We start from the raw sequence: 19,611 nt of genomic DNA on the forward strand, positions 1-19,611 counted from the left end.
TTTCCCGATACATCAAAACACCAAGGGCGAAGACCCTGTCAAAACTCCATAATAAGGAGCACCCATAATGGAGAAGACCAACCATGAAAACGAGTCGTAGCACAAAAAAAGGAGCAATCAGGAACCCTGATGTCTACCCCTGACAGACTAAATCAACCCAGAAGAGGTGACAGTAGAAGGAAACAAGGGAGAATAAACTTCCCAAGCACCGAAGGATCCAGAGATCTACGTAAGAATCCCTGACCACGATCCCCTAAGGACAAGACTAGGATAGGCACGAACGCCCAGAGAACCTAGATCGGATCCCACCAAAGGTACAGATCTGTCAAAAGGACACACCAAAGGAGAGTCACTCGACCCCCTGCTGAACTATCAGAGTCAGCAAAAGTATCTACTTCAGAAAGAACCCAACTGGAAAACTCAGAAGACCAGGTTCTCAGAGTAGAAAGAGTGACCGAAGAATTCTAAGAGAAAACAGAAGGAATCCCAGAAGACAATCTCCCACAGTCATGGAAATGATAAGCCAAACTGCCTAGTAGACCAAATGTAGGTTTCCCGGAATAGGGAAAGATATACCACAGACAGGCGACCGGTGCGGACTAACCAGAATCTCTGAAAATCTGGAGATAGATAGCAACATGCCAAGCCAAAAAAAATTGGACTGTAAACATCTCCCACCCAAAGTACCAACGAAGAACTGAAGGAAAACAGCAGGGCAAGCCTATAGAGTATTTTAACTCAAAAGGCCTAGGAGACGTCCTGTCTGAAAATCAAACAGAATCAAGAACCATCCTGGAGCCTAAATCAGCTGCAGCTGGATTCAAACTCCCAATCCTCTGGTTGCTAGGTGGCTTAGCTATTTACCGGACCAATAGAGCGTGCCCCCAGGGACTCCATTCTCAAACCAACTGGGAAGGACAAGAGAGATTCTTTAAAACTCCTAGCAGGTGATGGATAAACCAGAACTGCCAAAAATAGGAGCAACCAGAACCCAAAAGAAAACAGGATACTAAATTTAAAAAAACAAAACCCTAGATCCCAGAAAAGCTAGGATCAGAACGAGGTTACTGAAAACAATACGATCCCTAAAAAACGTATTTCCTCAACATGATGATAGGAAACTATCCAACCCCTTGAGAAGGGAAGAGAGAACCGTATATCAACCCTCTAGAGGAAGAAGAAATAAGCTCTACATAGAGAGCATAGCAAGCCAAAAAGAACAATAAAACCTCTATGGAGCACCAATAGAGGGGAAAAATACACCCCTGTGAAAAGGAACCGTGAAAAAGACTCCAAAAAGTCACCCGTCATCAAGAGAGGCGAAACCTAGATCCTAAAGAAAACTACCACAGCAGAATCCAAAGTCCAAGCCACAGTTTGCAAAGCAGGGTATTAACTCGTAGGCCACTTGAACTGCATACGATCCAATATCAGACGCCCAAACAAAAAGATATATAACCAGGACCAGCCTTACATCCAGGATAGAAGGGCTTCCTCTGGACCAAAAAACAACCTCTTGAGAGATGAAGAAAGAAGAGGGTTAACTAGTACCCAAACAGGACCAGCCTGTTAGTTATATCTGTACAAATCGCAAAGGAACAGAGAAAATTATACCCAACCAGGACCAAACCGATATAAAGAATACAACATATTTGTTCAAGGATCAAACAGAAAATTCTAAATTTCTAGCAGGGATAGAAAACTGAGAATAATAAACAGAAAAACATATAAGCTCCGAAGCTTAAATATACTCTCGGACATATCGACCAGAGACAACCTTTTATTTTTTTTATTTTTCTTCTAGACCTTCCACCGGAAGATACCATCAATCGCGACATGAAAATCACTAATACCAGAGTTCCAGAGTGAAAAGTCTTCCTAAGAAGAGTGTCAAGATAATCTTACGCTCAAAAAATAACAGGAAAAGAAAAAAACTTATCCTAACGGGATTAGAATAGAAATTAGGCAAGCATACACAAGAGAAAGCCCAAGGGAAAGTGAAATCGACAGGTCCCGCCCGTCATGCGACAATTCCTCAAGAGCTTCGAACTGGGAATCTGATACAAAAACAAAGAAAAACAATATATAGACGATAATGAATAGTATAACCATCCCTCCAGTCGTCTTAACAAGCTCGCTACCTGAATCAGCAGACTGAGATTCAGCTGACGGATCAGAAATAGGATCTTCCAACGTCGCCAAAACTTCTCTCAGAAGTACACGCAGGCGAGCTATTCTAAATTTAAAGGCAAAATTCACCTCCGACGGAGCATCCGTGGTCTCTGACCTTAGAGGTAGCACATCTGAAGCCTCAGAGGACACCACTTCACCATAAGACTGATCGGATTCCAAAGTCCTCTTACATGCCGGACCTTGGGCAGGAGTACACGGATTAAGTCTTCGCTTGCACATGGAAGGAAGATGCAAATGCACTAAGGCCAGAGAGATGGCCATACAAAACCGTGCAGTAACTTCTGGTGGAAAAACGCCTCCTTTAGGAGAAGGGGTAACGGTATGCGGGGCAACCGCCTGTGCAGGAACAGAAGATGTTAGGGAACGCACCTCACGGGGTGCCGAATGCTCAGAGGCAGAGGGCTCAGTGGTCTCTAACGTTCCAACATGGGAAGATGAGAACACTCTATTGCGGCATACGGAACATAATTGAGAGGGCTGGTTTACCCGGGCCTCCACACAATATACACAGGTATCAAAATCTGAATCAGAGGAAACCCCCTCTAACATATCAGAATCCTCCATAACTCGACTAAGTAGATTATGGTCAAAAAACATCTGGCACCTTACACCCCCAATGGCTGGGGCACTCACCACCTGCTATGATCCAGACAGGTAGAGAAAATAGATCCTCTCCACAGTCGCACGGTGAGGAATATGGAAATGGAAAACAAAAATGTGACCGCACCCGGTCACGTGGTGCAACGTGCAGGATTCACTCCCGCTAAGAAAAGCGTGCCAGTCCATAAAACTGTGCAGCTCGAAAATAACCTGTACGTTCCATAAAAGCCTATGAGCCACAAACATCACTTACACATAAGCAGTCAAAATCACATAAACATGATTACAGCCCTCACTGTTCAATAATCACCCTCCGGAGATATTAACCCTTGATTCCATAAAAATAAAGTCCCACTGAGACCCTGTCTTCTAACGTTACAAGCATGTAAAAATTTAAACGATCTTCCTGGAATCTATGCCATGGAACAGCAACACGGTCCTTCAAGTTTGACAGATGGTAGCAGCGCTTCTGACATGGACTTGAGTGCAAAAAAGCAGGCAGCGAAACTCGTCAACGCTGATTGCTTATGGAGCTGTTAATATGAGTCGGGATGGTTTTGCAGAAAGACTCTCCCTGCATCTCCGGACTCTAACTTGCATAAATGCTCTCACTGAGAGGCTGACAAGACTACTTAAAACTCCAGTCAAATCTCGAAGAGTACTATCATCTATAAGGAACTACTCCGTAATCTTCCGACACTTCTCTGCCAAACTCCTGTGACGAAAGGCAAAGAATGACTGGGGGATGAGGGAAGTGGGGGGAGGTATTTAAGCCTTTGACTGGGATGTCTTTGCCTCCTCCTAGTGGCCAGGTTCTGTATTCCCAAAAGTAATGAATGCAGCTGTGGACTCTCCCTGTATTTAGAAGGAAAAAATGTAAAGGATCTGTTTGCAAACAAATGCATTCCAGCAGGTACAATAGAACTTTGAGAACACATTAAATTGGAGAAATTTTAGATCACGTCTCAGAATCGCAGATCTGTATGTCATGAAAACAACCAAAGGGCCCTTTGTCTGTTTTTATCTTGGCAAAGTCCCTCAAAACTAATAATAAATGTTCCTCAGTGAACTGTGTTCAGTGTTTATTCACATACACATTAATTGCATTCATGAAGACCAAGAGGTTGCACAATGACAACTCATCACAGTTTGAGAGAATTTCATTTTGGACAGTAAAGCAAATGTCACGTAAAGTTACAATAATTTATTCATGCAAAAGTAAAAGTGACCTTGGAATGCTGAGGAGATAGTCCAATGTGACACTAAGTTCATCCATATTTGTCTGCTCTAAGCACAATGGGATTGTCAAAATAAGGCCACTTCTTCTGTCCTTTCCTCCTGAAAAGAAAAAAGAAAAGTTAACAGGCAAACTGTCTAGTGAGCCACATTCATATTAAAACAATGATCCACATTTGCAAAGGTTATTAAATGGAACATATTTGGGGTTCATTAATAAGCCCTTAAAAAGGATATTATATGACAATAATAGTGTGACATTAAAACCACAGTGCTATGGTTGCTTGAAGTTTTTTTTTTCCAGATGATTCATTATTTAAAATCCTAACCTAAGAGATCTCACTTCCATAACATTACTTAAAGGTACATAATAAAAATTAAAAAAGAAAAATGATAAAATCTGTTAGAGCATTTTATTATTGCACTATTGCTTACATATAACTGTGTGTTTAACTGCTGCAGGGGTAGCAATGCACTAATGTGACCTAGCTGAACATATCTGGTGAGCCAATGACAAGAGGCATATGTGTGTAGCCACTAATCACCAGCTTGTTCCCAGGTGTGTATTCTAAGCCTATCTAGGCATGCCACCATACCAGCTGTGGTAATATTTAAAATGAACTATTATGCCTTTCAAATTCAGCTTTCATGTCTCTTTAAAGCTACATTATATATACATACACATATATATTAAATACATGTTCAATGCAGAGAAAAACTAGAATCATTCTAGCAGAGAAAAAAAACATAATTTATGTAAGAACTTACCTTATAAATTCATTTCTTTCATATTAGCAAGAGTCCATGAGCTAGTGACGTATGGGATATACATTCCTACCAGGAGGGGCAAAGTTTCCCAAACCTTAAAATGCCTATAAATACACCCCTCACCACACCCACAATTCAGTTTAACGAATGGCCAAGAAGTGGGTTGATAAAGGAGCGAAAGCATCAAAAATAAGGAATTGGAATAATTGTGCTTTATACAAAAAAATCATAACCATCACAAAAAAGGGTGGGCCTCATGGACTCTTGCTAATTACATGAAAGAAAACATAATTTATGTAAGAACTTACCTGATAAATTCATTTCTTTCATATTAGCAAGAGTCCATGAGCTAGTGACGTATGGGATAGCAGATACCCAAGATGTGGAACTTCCACGCAAGAGTCACTAGAGAGGGAGGGATAAAATAAAGCCAGCCAATTCCGCTGAAAAAATTATCCACAACCCAAATCAAAAGTTTTAATCTATATAATGAAAAAAAAAACTGAAATTATAAGCAGACAAATAAAACAGAAACAGCTGCCTGAAGTACTTTTCTACCAAAAACTGCTTCAGAAGAAGAAGACACATCAAAATGGTAGAATTTAGTAAAAGTATGCAAAGAAGACCAAGTTGCTGCTTTGCAAATCTGATCAACAGAAGCTTCATTCCTAAAAGCCCAGGAAGTAGAAACTGACCTATTAGAATGAGCCGTAATCTTTTGAGGCGGGGACTTACCCTACTCCACATAAGCATGATGAATCAAAGACTTTAACCAAGACTCCAAAGAAATGGCAGAAGCCTTCTGACCTTTCTTGGAACCAGAAAAGATAACAAATAGACTGGTAGTGTTTCTAAAATCTTTAGTAGCTTCAACATAATATTTCAAAGCTCTAACTACATCCAAAGAATGTAACGATCTTTCCTTAGAATTCTTAGGATTAGGACACAATGAAGGGACAACAATTTCTCTACTAATGTTGTTAGAATTCACAACCTTAGGTAAAAATTGAAATGAAGTCCGCAACACCGCCTTATCCTGATGAAAAATCAGAAAAGGAGATTCACAAGAAAGAGAAGATAACTCAGAAACTCTTCTAGCAGAAGAGATAGCCAAAAGGAACAATACTTTCCAAGAAAGTAATTTAATGTCCAAAGAATGCATAGGCTCAAACGGAAGAGCCTGTAAAGCTTTCAAAACCAAATTAAGACTCCAAGGAGGAGAGATTGACTTAATGACCGGTTTGATACGGACCAAAGCCTGTACAAAACAATGAATATCAGGAAGATTAGCAATCTTTCTGTGAAAAAGAACAGAAAGAGCAGAGATTTGTCCTTTCAAAGAACTTGCAGACAAACCTTTATCCAAACCATCCTGAAGAAATTGTAAAATTCTAGGAATTCTAAAAGAATGCCAAGAGAATTTATGAGAAGAACACCAAGAAATGTAAGTCTTCCAAACTCGATAATAAATCTTTCTAGAGACAGATTTACGAGCCTGTAACATAGTATTAATCACTGAGTCAGAGAAACCTCTATGACTAAGAATCAAGCGTTCAATCTCCATACCTTCAAATTTAATGATTTGAGATCCTGATGGAAAAATGGGCCTTGAGATAGAAGGTCTGGCCTTAATGGAAGTGTCCAAGGTTGGCAACTGGCCATCTGAACAAGATCCGTGTACCAAAACCTGTGTCGCCATGCTGGAGCCACCAGCAGTACAAATGAATGCTCCATTAGAATTTTGGAAATCACTTTTGGAAGAAGAACTAGAGGCGGAAAGATATAAGCAGGATGATAATTCCAAGGAAGTGACAACGCATCCACTGCTTCCGCCTGAGGATCCCTGGATCTGTATAGATACCTGGGAAGTTTCTTGTTTAGATGAGAGGCCATCAGATCTATTTCTGGAAGTCCCCAGATTTGAACAATCTGAAGAAATACTTCTGGATGAATAGACCATTCGCCCGGATGTAACGTCTGGCGACTGAGATAACCCGCTTCCCAATTGTCTACACCTGGGATGCGAACAGCAGAAATTAGACAGGAGCTGGATTCCGCCCATACAAGTATCCGAGATACTTCTTTCATTGCTTGAGGACTGTGAGTCCCACCTTGATGATTGACATATGCCACGGTTGTGACATTGTCTGTCTGAAAACAAATAAACGATTCTCTCGTTAGAAGAGGCCAGAACTGAAGAACTCTGAAAATCGCACGGAGTTCCAAAATGTTGATTGGTAATCTCGCCTCCTGAGATTCCCAAACCCCCTGCGCTGTCAGAGATCCCCATACAGCACCCCAACCTGAAAGACTTGCATCTGTTGAGATCACAGTCCAGGTTGGACGAACAAAAGAAGCCCCTTGAATTAAACGATGGTGATCCATCCACCAAGTTAGAGATGATTGAACATTGGGATTTAAGGATATTAATTGTGATATCCTTGTATAATCCCTGCACCACTGGTTCAGCATACAAAGCTGGAGTGATCTCATGTGAAAACGAGCAAAAGGGATCGCGTCCGATGCAGCAGTCATGAGACCTAGAATTTCCATGCATAATGCTACCGGGAACAGGGAACAATTGAGACTGAAGGTTTCGACAGGCTGAAACCAATTTCAGACGTCTCTTTTCTGTCAGAGACAAAGTCAAGGACACTGAATCTATTTGGAAACCCAAAAAGGTTACCCATGTCTGAGGAATCAAGGAACTCTTTGGTAAATTGATCCTCCAACCATGTCTTTGAAGAAACAACACAAGTTGATTCGTATGAGATTCTGCAGAATGTGAAGACTGAGCAAGTACCAAGATATCGTCCAAATAAGGAAATACCGCAATACCCTGTTCTCTGATTACAGAGAGAAGGGCACCGAGAACCTTTGAAAAGATCCTTGGAGCTGTTGCTAGGCCAAACGGAAGAGCAACAAACTGGTAATGCTTGTCTAGAAAAGAGAATCTCAGAAACTGATAGTGATCTGAATGAATCGGAATATGAAGATATGCATCCTGTAAGTCTATTGTAGACATATAATGCCCTTGCTGAACAAAAGGCAGAATAGTCCTTATAGTCACCATTTTGAATGTTGGTATCCTTACATAACGATTCAATATTTTTAGATCCAGAACTGGTCTGAAAGAATTCTCTTTCTTTGGTACAATGAATAGATTTGAGTAAAAACCCCAGACCCAGTTCCAGAACTGGAACTGGCATAATTACCCCAGCTAACTCTAGGTCTGAAACACATTTCAGAAATGCCTGAGCCTTCACTGGATTTACTGGAATGCGTGAGAGGAAAAATCTTCTCACAGGCGGTCTTACCTTGAAACCTATTCTGTACCCTTGTGAAACAATATTCTGAATCCAAAGATTGTGAGTCAAATTGATCCAAACATCTTTGAAAAATCGTAACCTGCCCCCTACCAGCTGTGCTGGAATGAGGGCCGCACCTTCATGCGGATTTAGGAGCTGGCTTTGACTTTCTAAAAGGCTTGGATTTATTCCAGACTGGAGAAGGTTTCCAAATGGAAACCGTTCCTTTAGAGGAAGGGTCAGGCTTCTGCTCCTTATTCTGACGAAAGGAACGAAAACGATTAGCAGCCCTATATTTACCTTTAGATTTTTTGCCCTGGGGCAAAAAGGCTCCCTTCCCCCCAGTAACAGTTGAAATTATTGAATCCAACTGAGAACCAAACAACTTATTACCTTGGAAAGAGAGAGAAAGCAACGTTGACTTAGAAGTCATATCTGCATTCCAAGATTTAAGCCATAAAGCTCTTCTAGCTAAAATAGCTAAAGACATATACCGGACATCAACTCTAATGATATCAAAAATGGCATCACAGACAAAGTTATTAGCATGTTGAAGAAGTTTAACAATGCTATAAGCATTATGGTCTGATACTTGTTGGGCTAAAGCCTCCAACCAGAAAGTTGAAGCTGCAGCAACATCAGCCAAAGAAATAGCAGGTCTAAGAAGGTTACCTGAACATAAATAAGCTTTTCTTAGAAAGGATTCAAGTTTCCTATCTAAAGGATCCTTAAACGAAGTACTATCTGCCGTTGGAATAGTAGTACGTTTAGCAAGAGTAGAGATAGCCCCATCAACTTTAGGGATTTTGTCCCAAAACTCTAATCTATCAGATGGTACAGGGTACAATTTCTTAAACCTTGGAGAAGGAGTAAATGAAGTACCCAGACTATCCCATTCCCTAGAAATCCCATCAGAGATAGCATCAGGAACAGGAAAAACTTCTGGAATAACCACATGAGGTTTATAAACCGAATTTAAACGTTTAGCAGTTTTAGTATCAAGAGGACTGGACTCCTCCATATCTAATGCAATCAATACTTCTTTAAGTAATGAACGAATAAACTCCATTTTAAATAAATATGAAGATTTATCAGTATCAATATCTGGGGCAGAATCTTCTGAACCAGATAAATCCTCATCAGAAACAGATAAGTCAGAATGATGGCAGTCACTTAAAAATTCATCCGAAATGTGAGAAGTTTTAAAAGACCTTTTACGTTTACTGGAAGGAGGAATAACAGACAGAGCCTTCCTAATAGAATTAGAAACAAATTCTTTTATATTAACAGGAACATCCTGAACATTAGATGTTGAAGGAACAACAACAGGTAAAGGATTATTACTAATGGAGACACAATCGGCATTGGAAAGTTTATCACCTTAAATGACAGTTTCAGGAATGGGAAAAAATGCAAAATAACAAGCTTCTAGTAACCAGAAGCAATGAAAAAGTGAAACTTAAATAATGTGAGAAAAAAGTGGAACAAAAAAGACGCCCACATTTTTTGGCGCCAAGTATGACGCCCACATTATTGGCGCCAAGTACAACGCCCATATTTTTGGCGCCAAGTATGACGCCACATCCTCTGACGCCGAAACCGACGCCCACATTTTTTGGCGCAAAAAGTCTGAATATGCATGCGTCAAAAAAAATGACGTTAACTGAATACAACTTCCGGCGTCAACTACGGCGCCGGAAATGACAAAATTTTGCGGCAAAAAAGTTCCCGCCAAGAATGACGCAATAAAATGAAGCATTTTCTGCCCCCGCGAGCCTAACAGCCCGCAGGGAAAAATAGTCAATTGAAAATTTTCAAGGGAAGAAAAAAATATTTATTCATATGCATTATCCCAAATATGAAACTGACAGTCTGAATTTAAGGTATACTAATTATCCTGAATCATGGCAAATATACGTTTAAAGACATATATTTAGAACTTTACATATAAAGTGCCCAACCATAGCTTAGAGTGTCACAAAAAATAAGACTTACTTACCCCAGGACACTCATCTACATATAGTAGATAGCCAAACCAGTACTGAAACGAGAATCAGTAGAGGTAATGGTATATAAGAGTATATCGTCGATCTGAAAAGAAACTATGAAATAGATCCCCTAGAGGAAGACCATTGTATTCAAATAGGCAATACTCTCTTCACATCCCTCTGACATTCACTGCACTCTGAGAGGAAAACCGGGCTGCAACCTGCTGCGAAGCGCATATCAACGTAGAATCTAGCACAAACTTACTTCACCACCTCAATGGGAGGCAAAGTTTGTAAAACTGAATTGTGGGTGTGGTGAGGGGTGTATTTATAGGCATTTTGAGGTTTGGGAAACTTTGCCCCTCCTGGTAGGAATTTATATCCCATACGTCACTAGCTCATGGACTCTTGCTAATTACATGAAAGAAACGGTATACCTGGTCTATCCCATTCCTTTCTAATAATTTCCGAAATTCTCTTAGGAACCGGAAAAACATCAGTGTAAGAAGGTACTTCTAAATATTTATCCATTTTACACAATTTCTCTGGAGGAATCATAATAGGATCACAATCATCCAGAGTCGCTAAAACCTCCCTAAGTAACAGGTGGAGGTGTTCAAGCTTAAATTTAAATGACATAGCATCTGAATCTGTCTGAGGTAAAACATTCCCTGAATCAGAAATTTCACCCTCAGACAGTAATTCCCTGATCCCCAACTCAGAACACTGTGAGGGAACATCGGAAATAGCTAATAAAGCATCAGAGGATTCAGTATTTACATTAATACCTGACCTACTGCGTTTACCCTGCAACACTGGTAATTTAGACAATACCTCTGTAAAGGTAGTTGACATAACTGCAGCCATCTCCTGCAGAGTAAAAGAATTAGACACACTAGATGTACTTGGAGTCGCTTGTGTGGGCGTTAAAGGTTGTGACACTTGGGGAGAATTGGATGGCATATCCTGATTCTCTTCAGACTGAGAATCATCCTCAGGCACACTTTCTTTATTTAAAATATGCTTTTAACATTGTAAGGCCCTTTCAGTACAAGAGTTACATAATGTTAGAGGGGGTTGCACAATAGCTTCTAAACACATAGAACAATGAGAATCCTCAATGTCAGACATGTTGAACAGACTAGTAATACCACAAAAGTCGTTTAAACACTTATTTATTGCATAAAATAAACTTTCAAAAAAACGTGTACTGTGCCTTTAAGAAAAGAAAAAGTGAACAATTTTTCCAAAATGATCAAAAAAGGTTAAATTATCTCAAAATTTAACCTAAGATCGTTGGTTTATCCAAAAATTACTGCACCCTGAAGCAAGGGCAGAAATAAGGCTCTAAAGTACAAATATCAACATTTAGCCAATTTATAGAAAAAAATACCCTCTGCACCTCGCCACAGCTCTGCTGTGGCGCCTACCTGCCCCCAGGGTACTTCAAAATAACTTTCCAACACTTCAGACCAGCTTGCACAGTCCAGGAGCCACTGGAGTTACAGCTTGCTGCTGACTAGCCTGAAGGAAGTGCGCATCTAAGCGCGTGAAAATAGGCCATGCCCCTTAAGGTCGATGCCGAAGTAGGCCCAAACACAACCGCATGGAAAGCGGTTTCACACCTAAGTATAATCAGCTAGTGCCATACAGCCCCTCAAATGCACCAGTAAATAAATACATAAACATCTGAAAAACGTTATGTATCGTTTTTTTAAAATGCCCATAGTGTCACACAATGCCCATAAGTCAACCATTAAATAAAATTAAATAAAATTAGGGATTCCAGTAATACCCTTTATGTAACATAGGAATACTGCTTACCCCATTCCCATACAGGGAAATAAATGCCAGCCAGTTCTGATATATCAAGTCTCCTCAGAAAAAAAGGCTGCACATGCCTTAATGCTGCTTGTTGCATGAAACCGGTCTCCACACTGAAGATGTCTCATGGTTACCGTCAGAAGTCTTGTGGGAACCAGTGTGGATCTTAGTTACAACTGGTAAGATCATCAACCTCAGGGCAGACATCTTCTTTCATATCCCCCTGAGGAAAAACAGAATTTATGTTTACCTGATAAATTACTTTCTCCAACGGTGTGTCCGGTCCACGGCGTCATCCTTACTTGTGGGATATTCTCCTCCCCAACAGGAAATGGCAAAGAGCCCAGCAAAGCTGGTCACATGATCCCTCCTAGGCTCCGCCTTCCCCAGTCATTCGACCGACGTAAAGGAGGAATATTTGCATAGGAGAAATCATATGATACCGTGGTGACTGTAGTTAAAGAAAATAAATCATCAGACCTGATTAAAAAACCAGGGCGGGCCGTGGACCGGACACACCGTTGGAGAAAGTAATTTATCAGGTAAACATAAATTCTGTTTTCTCCAACATAGGTGTGTCCGGTCCACGGCGTCATCCTTACTTGTGGGAACCAATACCAAAGCTTTAGGACACGGATGATGGGAGGGAGCAAATCAGGTCACCTAGATGGAAGGCACCACGGTTTGCAAAACCTTTCTCCCAAAAATAGCCTCAGAAGAAGCAAAAGTATCAAATTTGTAAAATTTGGTAAAAGTGTGCAGTGAAGACCAAGTCGCTGCCTTACATATCTGATCAACAGAAGCCTCGTTCTTAAAGGCCCATGTGGAAGCCACGGCCCTAGTGGAATGAGCTGTGATTCTTTCAGGAGGCTGCCGTCCGGCAGTCTCATAAGCCAATCTGATGATGCTTCTAAGCCAAAAAGATAGAGAGGTAGAAGTTGCTTTTTGACCTCTCCTTTTACCAGAATAAACAACAAACAAGGAAGATGTTTGTCTGAAATCCTTTGTAGCATCTAAATAGAATTTTAGAGCACGGACAACGTCCAAATTGTGTAACAAACGTTCCTTCTATGAAACTGGTGTCAGGCTTTTGGGTGTACTGTTTCCTTAATTAGAATTCAACCAATCATATCTTACTTACTCTCATAAAACACCTGTTCACTGAACACACCTTGCTTAGTATTTTGTTATTTTCCTCAGAGTAACACTGAGCCTCTGATACCTCTGGAAGGTTAATATTGTATCTAAACTTTTCAGCAACTCAAGTTACCTCATTCAAGATCTACCTACTACGGATTTAATATTTATTTCCAGCCTGTTGCAACATCTTTTGGAAATCTTACTTTGGCAAGTACTTTTCATTTATTCAAGACTGTCTTTATTTTGGGAAGTTACGTTACCTGTTTCAACTTATCAGCTCATATTATTTATCAACCAAGTCTGTGGCTGCCATAAAGAATAACCGGTTATTGAAGCTCTTATCTGTTAATCTTATTTGTTCTGTTATATTATCCTTATGTTGATTTCTGCTGCACCGGAGAATCGTGACGTCACACGCTGACTGTTAGCTGGCTTCAGCGTGTCTTTGCTGCTGCTGCAGCCGCAGCCCACAGAACCCGGAAGTGTTTGTCCTTACTTACCGCACTCACAGATTTCAAGGTACATTACTACGTTTGCAACTATAATCATATCTGCAGAAGTTCTCCATTATAACAATCTATCAATACTACATTGGATAAGACTTACTTGCTGTTTGTTCAATATATCATGTTACGCAATATATTATAATTATTCCTTACTTATTCTTAAAGAAAGTTTCACCTATTCCTATATCCTTTTGTATTATTACAAGCCTGCTTATTTCTAAGATTGCATTTGATTTTGATTCCTATAATACAGATAATACTTTAGTGTGTACTTTTTGTAGGGAAACATTAATCTATATTAACTGCACATATATCCATATGGGTTTACCAAGTAATAGTACTCTCAATTGATATTGTGCTACATACCTATACTAGTAATCAAACTAAGCAGGATTGATTATTACATAATACTAAGCCTTAAAAGAAAATGGAACCTGCTGAAATTCCCCAAGTAGTCTATAACCTGAGTCAAAAGGTAGACAAAATGGGACAGGCTATCTTGGACTTACAACTAGAAAATCAGGTTCTCAGAGAGCTTATAAAGGAGGTAAAAGAACAACAAACCCCCAGTTCTGAACCACAGATAAGCTTGCCAGAATTATATAATGGTAATAGGAAAACCTATAGGCAGTTTAAAAATGCCTGCTACCTGCTCTTCAATTTAAAACCAAAAACTTACCCCACTGACAGGGTAAGGGTTTTGTCTACAATATCTTTTCTAAGATCTGAACCCAGAATTTGGGCAGATCATTTGTGTGAAACAAATGACCCTCTACTAGATTCACTAACAAATTTTTTCCAAGCCATGGATGAGCTATATAGAGATACTGATATTCAACTAACGGCTGAACAAAAGATGAGGAGCTTAAAACAAGGAAAAAAGACAGTGGAGGAATATACCACTGAATTTAAGCTGTACGCATCAGACTCAGCATGGAGTTTGGTTTCGCTCAGAAACCAATTTAGATTGGGACTGTCTGATCCTGTCAAGGATGAGCTAGCACGTATAGAGCTTCCAAGTACACTGGATGCATTAATAAAAGTCTCAACCCAAATTGACCGGAGGCTCAGGGAACGCAAAGCTGAACGTGGTTATTCAGATTCAACATTTAAAGCCACTATGTCCACCTCTGCACACATAAAATCACCTCCAATGGAGCATGTCACCCCCATGGAAATAGGAGTTATTCGTGGACCATTAACCCCTGAAGAAAGGATAAGAAGAAGAACTAATCACCTCTGTATGTATTGTGCAAATCCCAGTCATACAGTTATGAATTGTCCAACATTACAAAAAAAATAAAAAGAGTAAGTTTGTTCATATTAACAATACTCAAAGTCTAGATAAACAAATTTCTTATTGCAAACTATCTCTCCTTTTGCAGTGGGACCTTAATAGATTGGCTACTTCTGCCATCGTTGACTCTGGAGCCTTTGGAAACTTTATAGACAAATCTACTGTATTGAAAAATAAAATACCTATTGTATTAAAGAAAACACCAGTTTCAATCAAAGTTATTGATGGCTCTGTAATTGCAAATAGTCCTATAACTCACAACACAGTACCTATATTAGTTATTACTGAAGATGGCCACACTGAATATATAACATTCGATGTAATTCCATCACCTCATTTCCCTATTGTATTAGGGTTATACTGGCTTCAGACACATAACCCCTATATTGATTGGTCTACTTTAACTGTTGCCTTCCAATCAAAATTCTGTGAAAATACATGCTTCCCACATCATAAAATACTACACACAGAATTAGAACAGATTCAAATACCGGAACCATACCAGGACTTCATAGAGGTCTTTAGTAAAGTTGAGGCAGAAACTCTTCCACCTCATCGGGTTTATGATTGCCCAATTGAATTAATTCCAGGTGCAACATTACCGGTTGGTCATTTGTATCCATTGAGTCACCCTGAGTTATTACATCTTAAACAATACTTACAAGATAATCTTAGAAAGGGTTTCATCAGACCCTCTTCTTCACCCACAGCAGCTGGAATGTTCTTTGTAACCAATAAAGACACTTCCCTCAGGCCGATAATAGATTACCGAGAGCTTAATAAACGGACGGTAAAAAAACGATATCCGTTACCTCTCATACCAGAATTAATTGAAAGATTAAGTAATGCTACCATCTTTACTAAGTTGGACTTGCGTGGGGCATACAATCTCATACGTATAAGAGAAGGAGACGAATGGCTCACAGCATTCAGAACTCGCTATGGACTTTATGAGTACCTAGTGATGCCATTCGGTCTCTGTAATGCCCCCGCAACGTTCCAACATTTTATTAATGATATCTTCCGGGATTTATTAGACATATGTCTAGTAGTATACTTAGACGACATCCTAATTTACTCCAACAATTTGCCAGAACATATTAAACATGTACGTTGGGTATTAGCTCGGTTACAAACACATAAACTATATGCCAAATTAGAAAAGTGTTCATTCCACAATACCACTATCTCATTCTTAGGTTACACTATATCTCCTGCTGGTATCCAAATGCAAACCGAGAAGGTTGATTCAGTAAAAAATTGGCCAACTCCTAAAGATAAGAAGTCTCTCCAAAGGTTTTTGGGGTTTGCCAATTATTACAGAAAATTTATAAAGAATTTTTCATCAATAGTGAGACCACTCACACAACTTACTGGTTCAACCCAACAATTTCATTGGAATCAAAGTCATTCCAAAGTATTTGACTTCTTGAAACAAACTTTCACAGAAGCACCCATACTCAAATTTCCTAATGTTGATTTACAATACGTATTGGAAGTTGATTCCTCAGACTTTGCGATTGGGGCAGCACTTTCACAACAGAAAACACCTAAAGATCCCCTACATCCAATCTCCTACTTTTCAAAAAGTATGACATCAGCAGAAAGGAATTACGCAATAGGAGACAAGAAATTACTCGCCATCCGTAAATCTTTAGAATTTTGGAGACACCTACTAGAAGGTGCAAAAATGCCCTTCATAATTTACACTGACCACAAAAACCTCCAATACCTGCAAAATAACAAGACTCTATCAGCTAGACAGGTACGGTGGAGTCTCTACTTTGCAAGATTCGACTTTCAAATCCAATACCGCCCAGCAAACAAAAATGGAAAAGCGGATGCACTCTCTCGACAACTATCCGAACCTATTCCTAACGAAAATCCTACTGCTATAATTCCTCCTGAACGCTTCATCGGATTAACTTCAGACTTTCTAACTGATATAAAGAACTCTTCAAAAAATTCACCTACTGACACTAAGGTTCCTTTGGAATTGAAGGACGGATTATACTACTACAAGAATATGATTTATATTCCTAAAGAATTGAGACAACAAATTTTACAACATCACCATGATTCACCCTTAGCGGGACATCCAGGGGAATCACGCACCATCGAACTTATAACAAGGACATATTGGTGGCCTCATTTGAAGGAAACTGTTTCAGATTATATTAAGACTTGTGTTACTTGTCAAGTATGCAAAACTGAGCGGAAATTACCTTATGGACTTTTAATATCAATTCCAACATCTGACAGACCTTGGAAACAAGTAGGAGTTGACTTCATTGTGGATTTACCTCCATCAAAGAATTATACCACCATCATGGTAGTTGTTGATAGTTTCACCAAAATGTCGCATTTTATTCCATTTCATAAGCTTCCCACTTCAGCAGAAACAGCTAACTTATTTATACAACATGTGATTCGGCTTCATGGGGTACCAACAGTTTTGATATCTGACAGGGGTTCCCAGTTCACATCTAAATTCTGGAAAAGTCTCTGTCAATCTCTTAACATAACCCATCAATACACCACTGCATTTCATCCACAAGCAAACGGACAGGTTGAGAGAATCAATCAATGGTTAGATGAGTACCTACGATGTTTTTGTTCCTACCAGCAAGACAATTGGATAACATACTTACCCTTCGCTGAATTTTCCTACAATAATCTAACCAATTCATCCACAAAATTATCTCCATTCTTCGCAAATTATGGGTACCATCCAACCATCACTTCAGTTAGTACTTCTCCTTCCAATTCTCCTCTTGTAGATGAATGGAATAATGCACTTCTAGACAATTTTCGGGTTATCAAGGAAAACATTTCAAAAGCTCAGACTTCCCAAAAGCACTATTATGATTTGAGACACAGACAACCACCTTCATATCAAATTGGAGACCAGGTATGGTTGTCAACTAAAAACCTAAAGCTACATCTTCCCAGTAGGAAAATGACACAAAAATTCTGTGGACCATTCCCTATCACTAGGGTAATAAATCAGAATGCAGTCACTCTGGATTTACCTTCATCTATGAGAATACATCCGACTTTCCATGTTTCCCTCCTCAAACCATACGTTCCTACTAGAAATAACACACCCCAATTACTACCAACCACTTCCATCCAAGACTCAGAAATCTATGAAGTTAAAGAAGTACTTGACTCAAGGTTTTCCAAGGGTATTCTGGAATATTTAATTAGGTGGAAGGGGTACTCGGAGGAAGATGACTCTTGGGAACCCGCATCTAATCTTAATGCTCCTCGACTTGTTTCCCAATTCCACAGGAGATATCCAGATCGCCCCAGACTTCAAGCTGAGGATCAGCTTGTTTGAGGGGGGAGTCATGTCAGGCTTTTGGGTGTACTGTTTCCTTAATTAGAATTCAACCAATCATATCTTACTTACTCTCATAAAACACCTGTTCACTGAACACACCTTGCTTAGTATTTTGTTATTTTCCTCAGAGTAACACTGAGCCTCTGATACCTCTGGAAGGTTAATATTGTATCTAAACTTTTCAGCAACTCAAGTTACCTCATTCAAGATCTACCTACTACGGATTTAATATTTATTTCCAGCCTGTTGCAACATCTTTTGGAAATCTTACTTTGGCAAGTACTTTTCATTTATTCAAGACTGTCTTTATTTTGGGAAGTTACGTTACCTGTTTCAACTTATCAGCTCATATTATTTATCAACCAAGTCTGTGGCTGCCATAAAGAATAACCGGTTATTGAAGCTCTTATCTGTTAATCTTATTTGTTCTGTTATATTATCCTTATGTTGATTTCTGCTGCACCGGAGAATCGTGACGTCACACGCTGACTGTTAGCTGGCTTCAGCGTGTCTTTGCTGCTGCTGCAGCCGCAGCCCACAGAACCCGGAAGTGTTTGTCCTTACTTACCGCACTCACAGATTTCAAGGTACATTACTACGTTTGCAACTATAATCATATCTGCAGAAGTTCTCCATTATAACAATCTATCAATACTACATTGGATAAGACTTACTTGCTGTTTGTTCAATATATCATGTTACGCAATATATTATAATTATTCCTTACTTATTCTTAAAGAAAGTTTCACCTATTCCTATATCCTTTTGTATTATTACAAGCCTGCTTATTTCTAAGATTGCATTTGATTTTGATTCCTATAATACAGATAATACTTTAGTGTGTACTTTTTGTAGGGAAACATTAATCTATATTAACTGCACATATATCCATATGGGTTTACCAAGTAATAGTACTCTCAATTGATATTGTGCTACATACCTATACTAGTAATCAAACTAAGCAGGATTGATTATTACAACTGGATTCGGACACAAAGAAGGTACAACTATCTCCTGGTTAATATTTTTGTTGGAAACAACCTTCGGAAGAAAACCAGGCTCAGTACGTAAAACCACCTTATCTGCATGGACCAGATAGGGCGGAGAACACTGCAGAGCAGATAACTCAGAAACTCTTCTAGCGGAAGAAATTGCAACCTAAAACAAAACTTTCCAAGATAATAACTTAATATCTACGGAATGTAAGGGTTCAAACGGAACCCCTTGAAGAACTGAAAGAACTAGATTAAGACTCCAGGGAAGAGTCAAAGGTCTGTAAACAGGCTTGATTCTAACCAGAGCCTGAACAAACGCTTAAACGTCTGGCACAGCTGCCAGCCTTTTGTGAAGTAAAACAGATAAAGCAGAGATCTGTCCCTTCAGAGAACTCGCAGAAAATCCTTTC

At 39.4% G+C, this 19,611-nt stretch overlaps 1 protein-coding gene across 1 annotated transcript in view; it reads right to left on the reverse strand.

Moving 5' to 3' along the window:
• SESTD1 (SEC14 and spectrin domain containing 1) overlaps positions 1–19,611 on the reverse strand; it is a 404,487-nt gene that overhangs the window by 254,501 nt on the left and 130,375 nt on the right. The window contains exon 3 of the mRNA XM_053698514.1: positions 4,023–4,131. Coding sequence (XP_053554489.1) covers positions 4,023–4,131 — 109 coding nt within the window. The remainder of the gene's footprint in view (positions 1–4,022; positions 4,132–19,611) is intronic.

The sequence above is a fragment of the Bombina bombina genome, chromosome 1 (assembly GCF_027579735.1).
Source record: "Bombina bombina isolate aBomBom1 chromosome 1, aBomBom1.pri, whole genome shotgun sequence".
In the NCBI taxonomy this organism is placed as follows: Eukaryota; Metazoa; Chordata; class Amphibia; order Anura; family Bombinatoridae; genus Bombina; species Bombina bombina.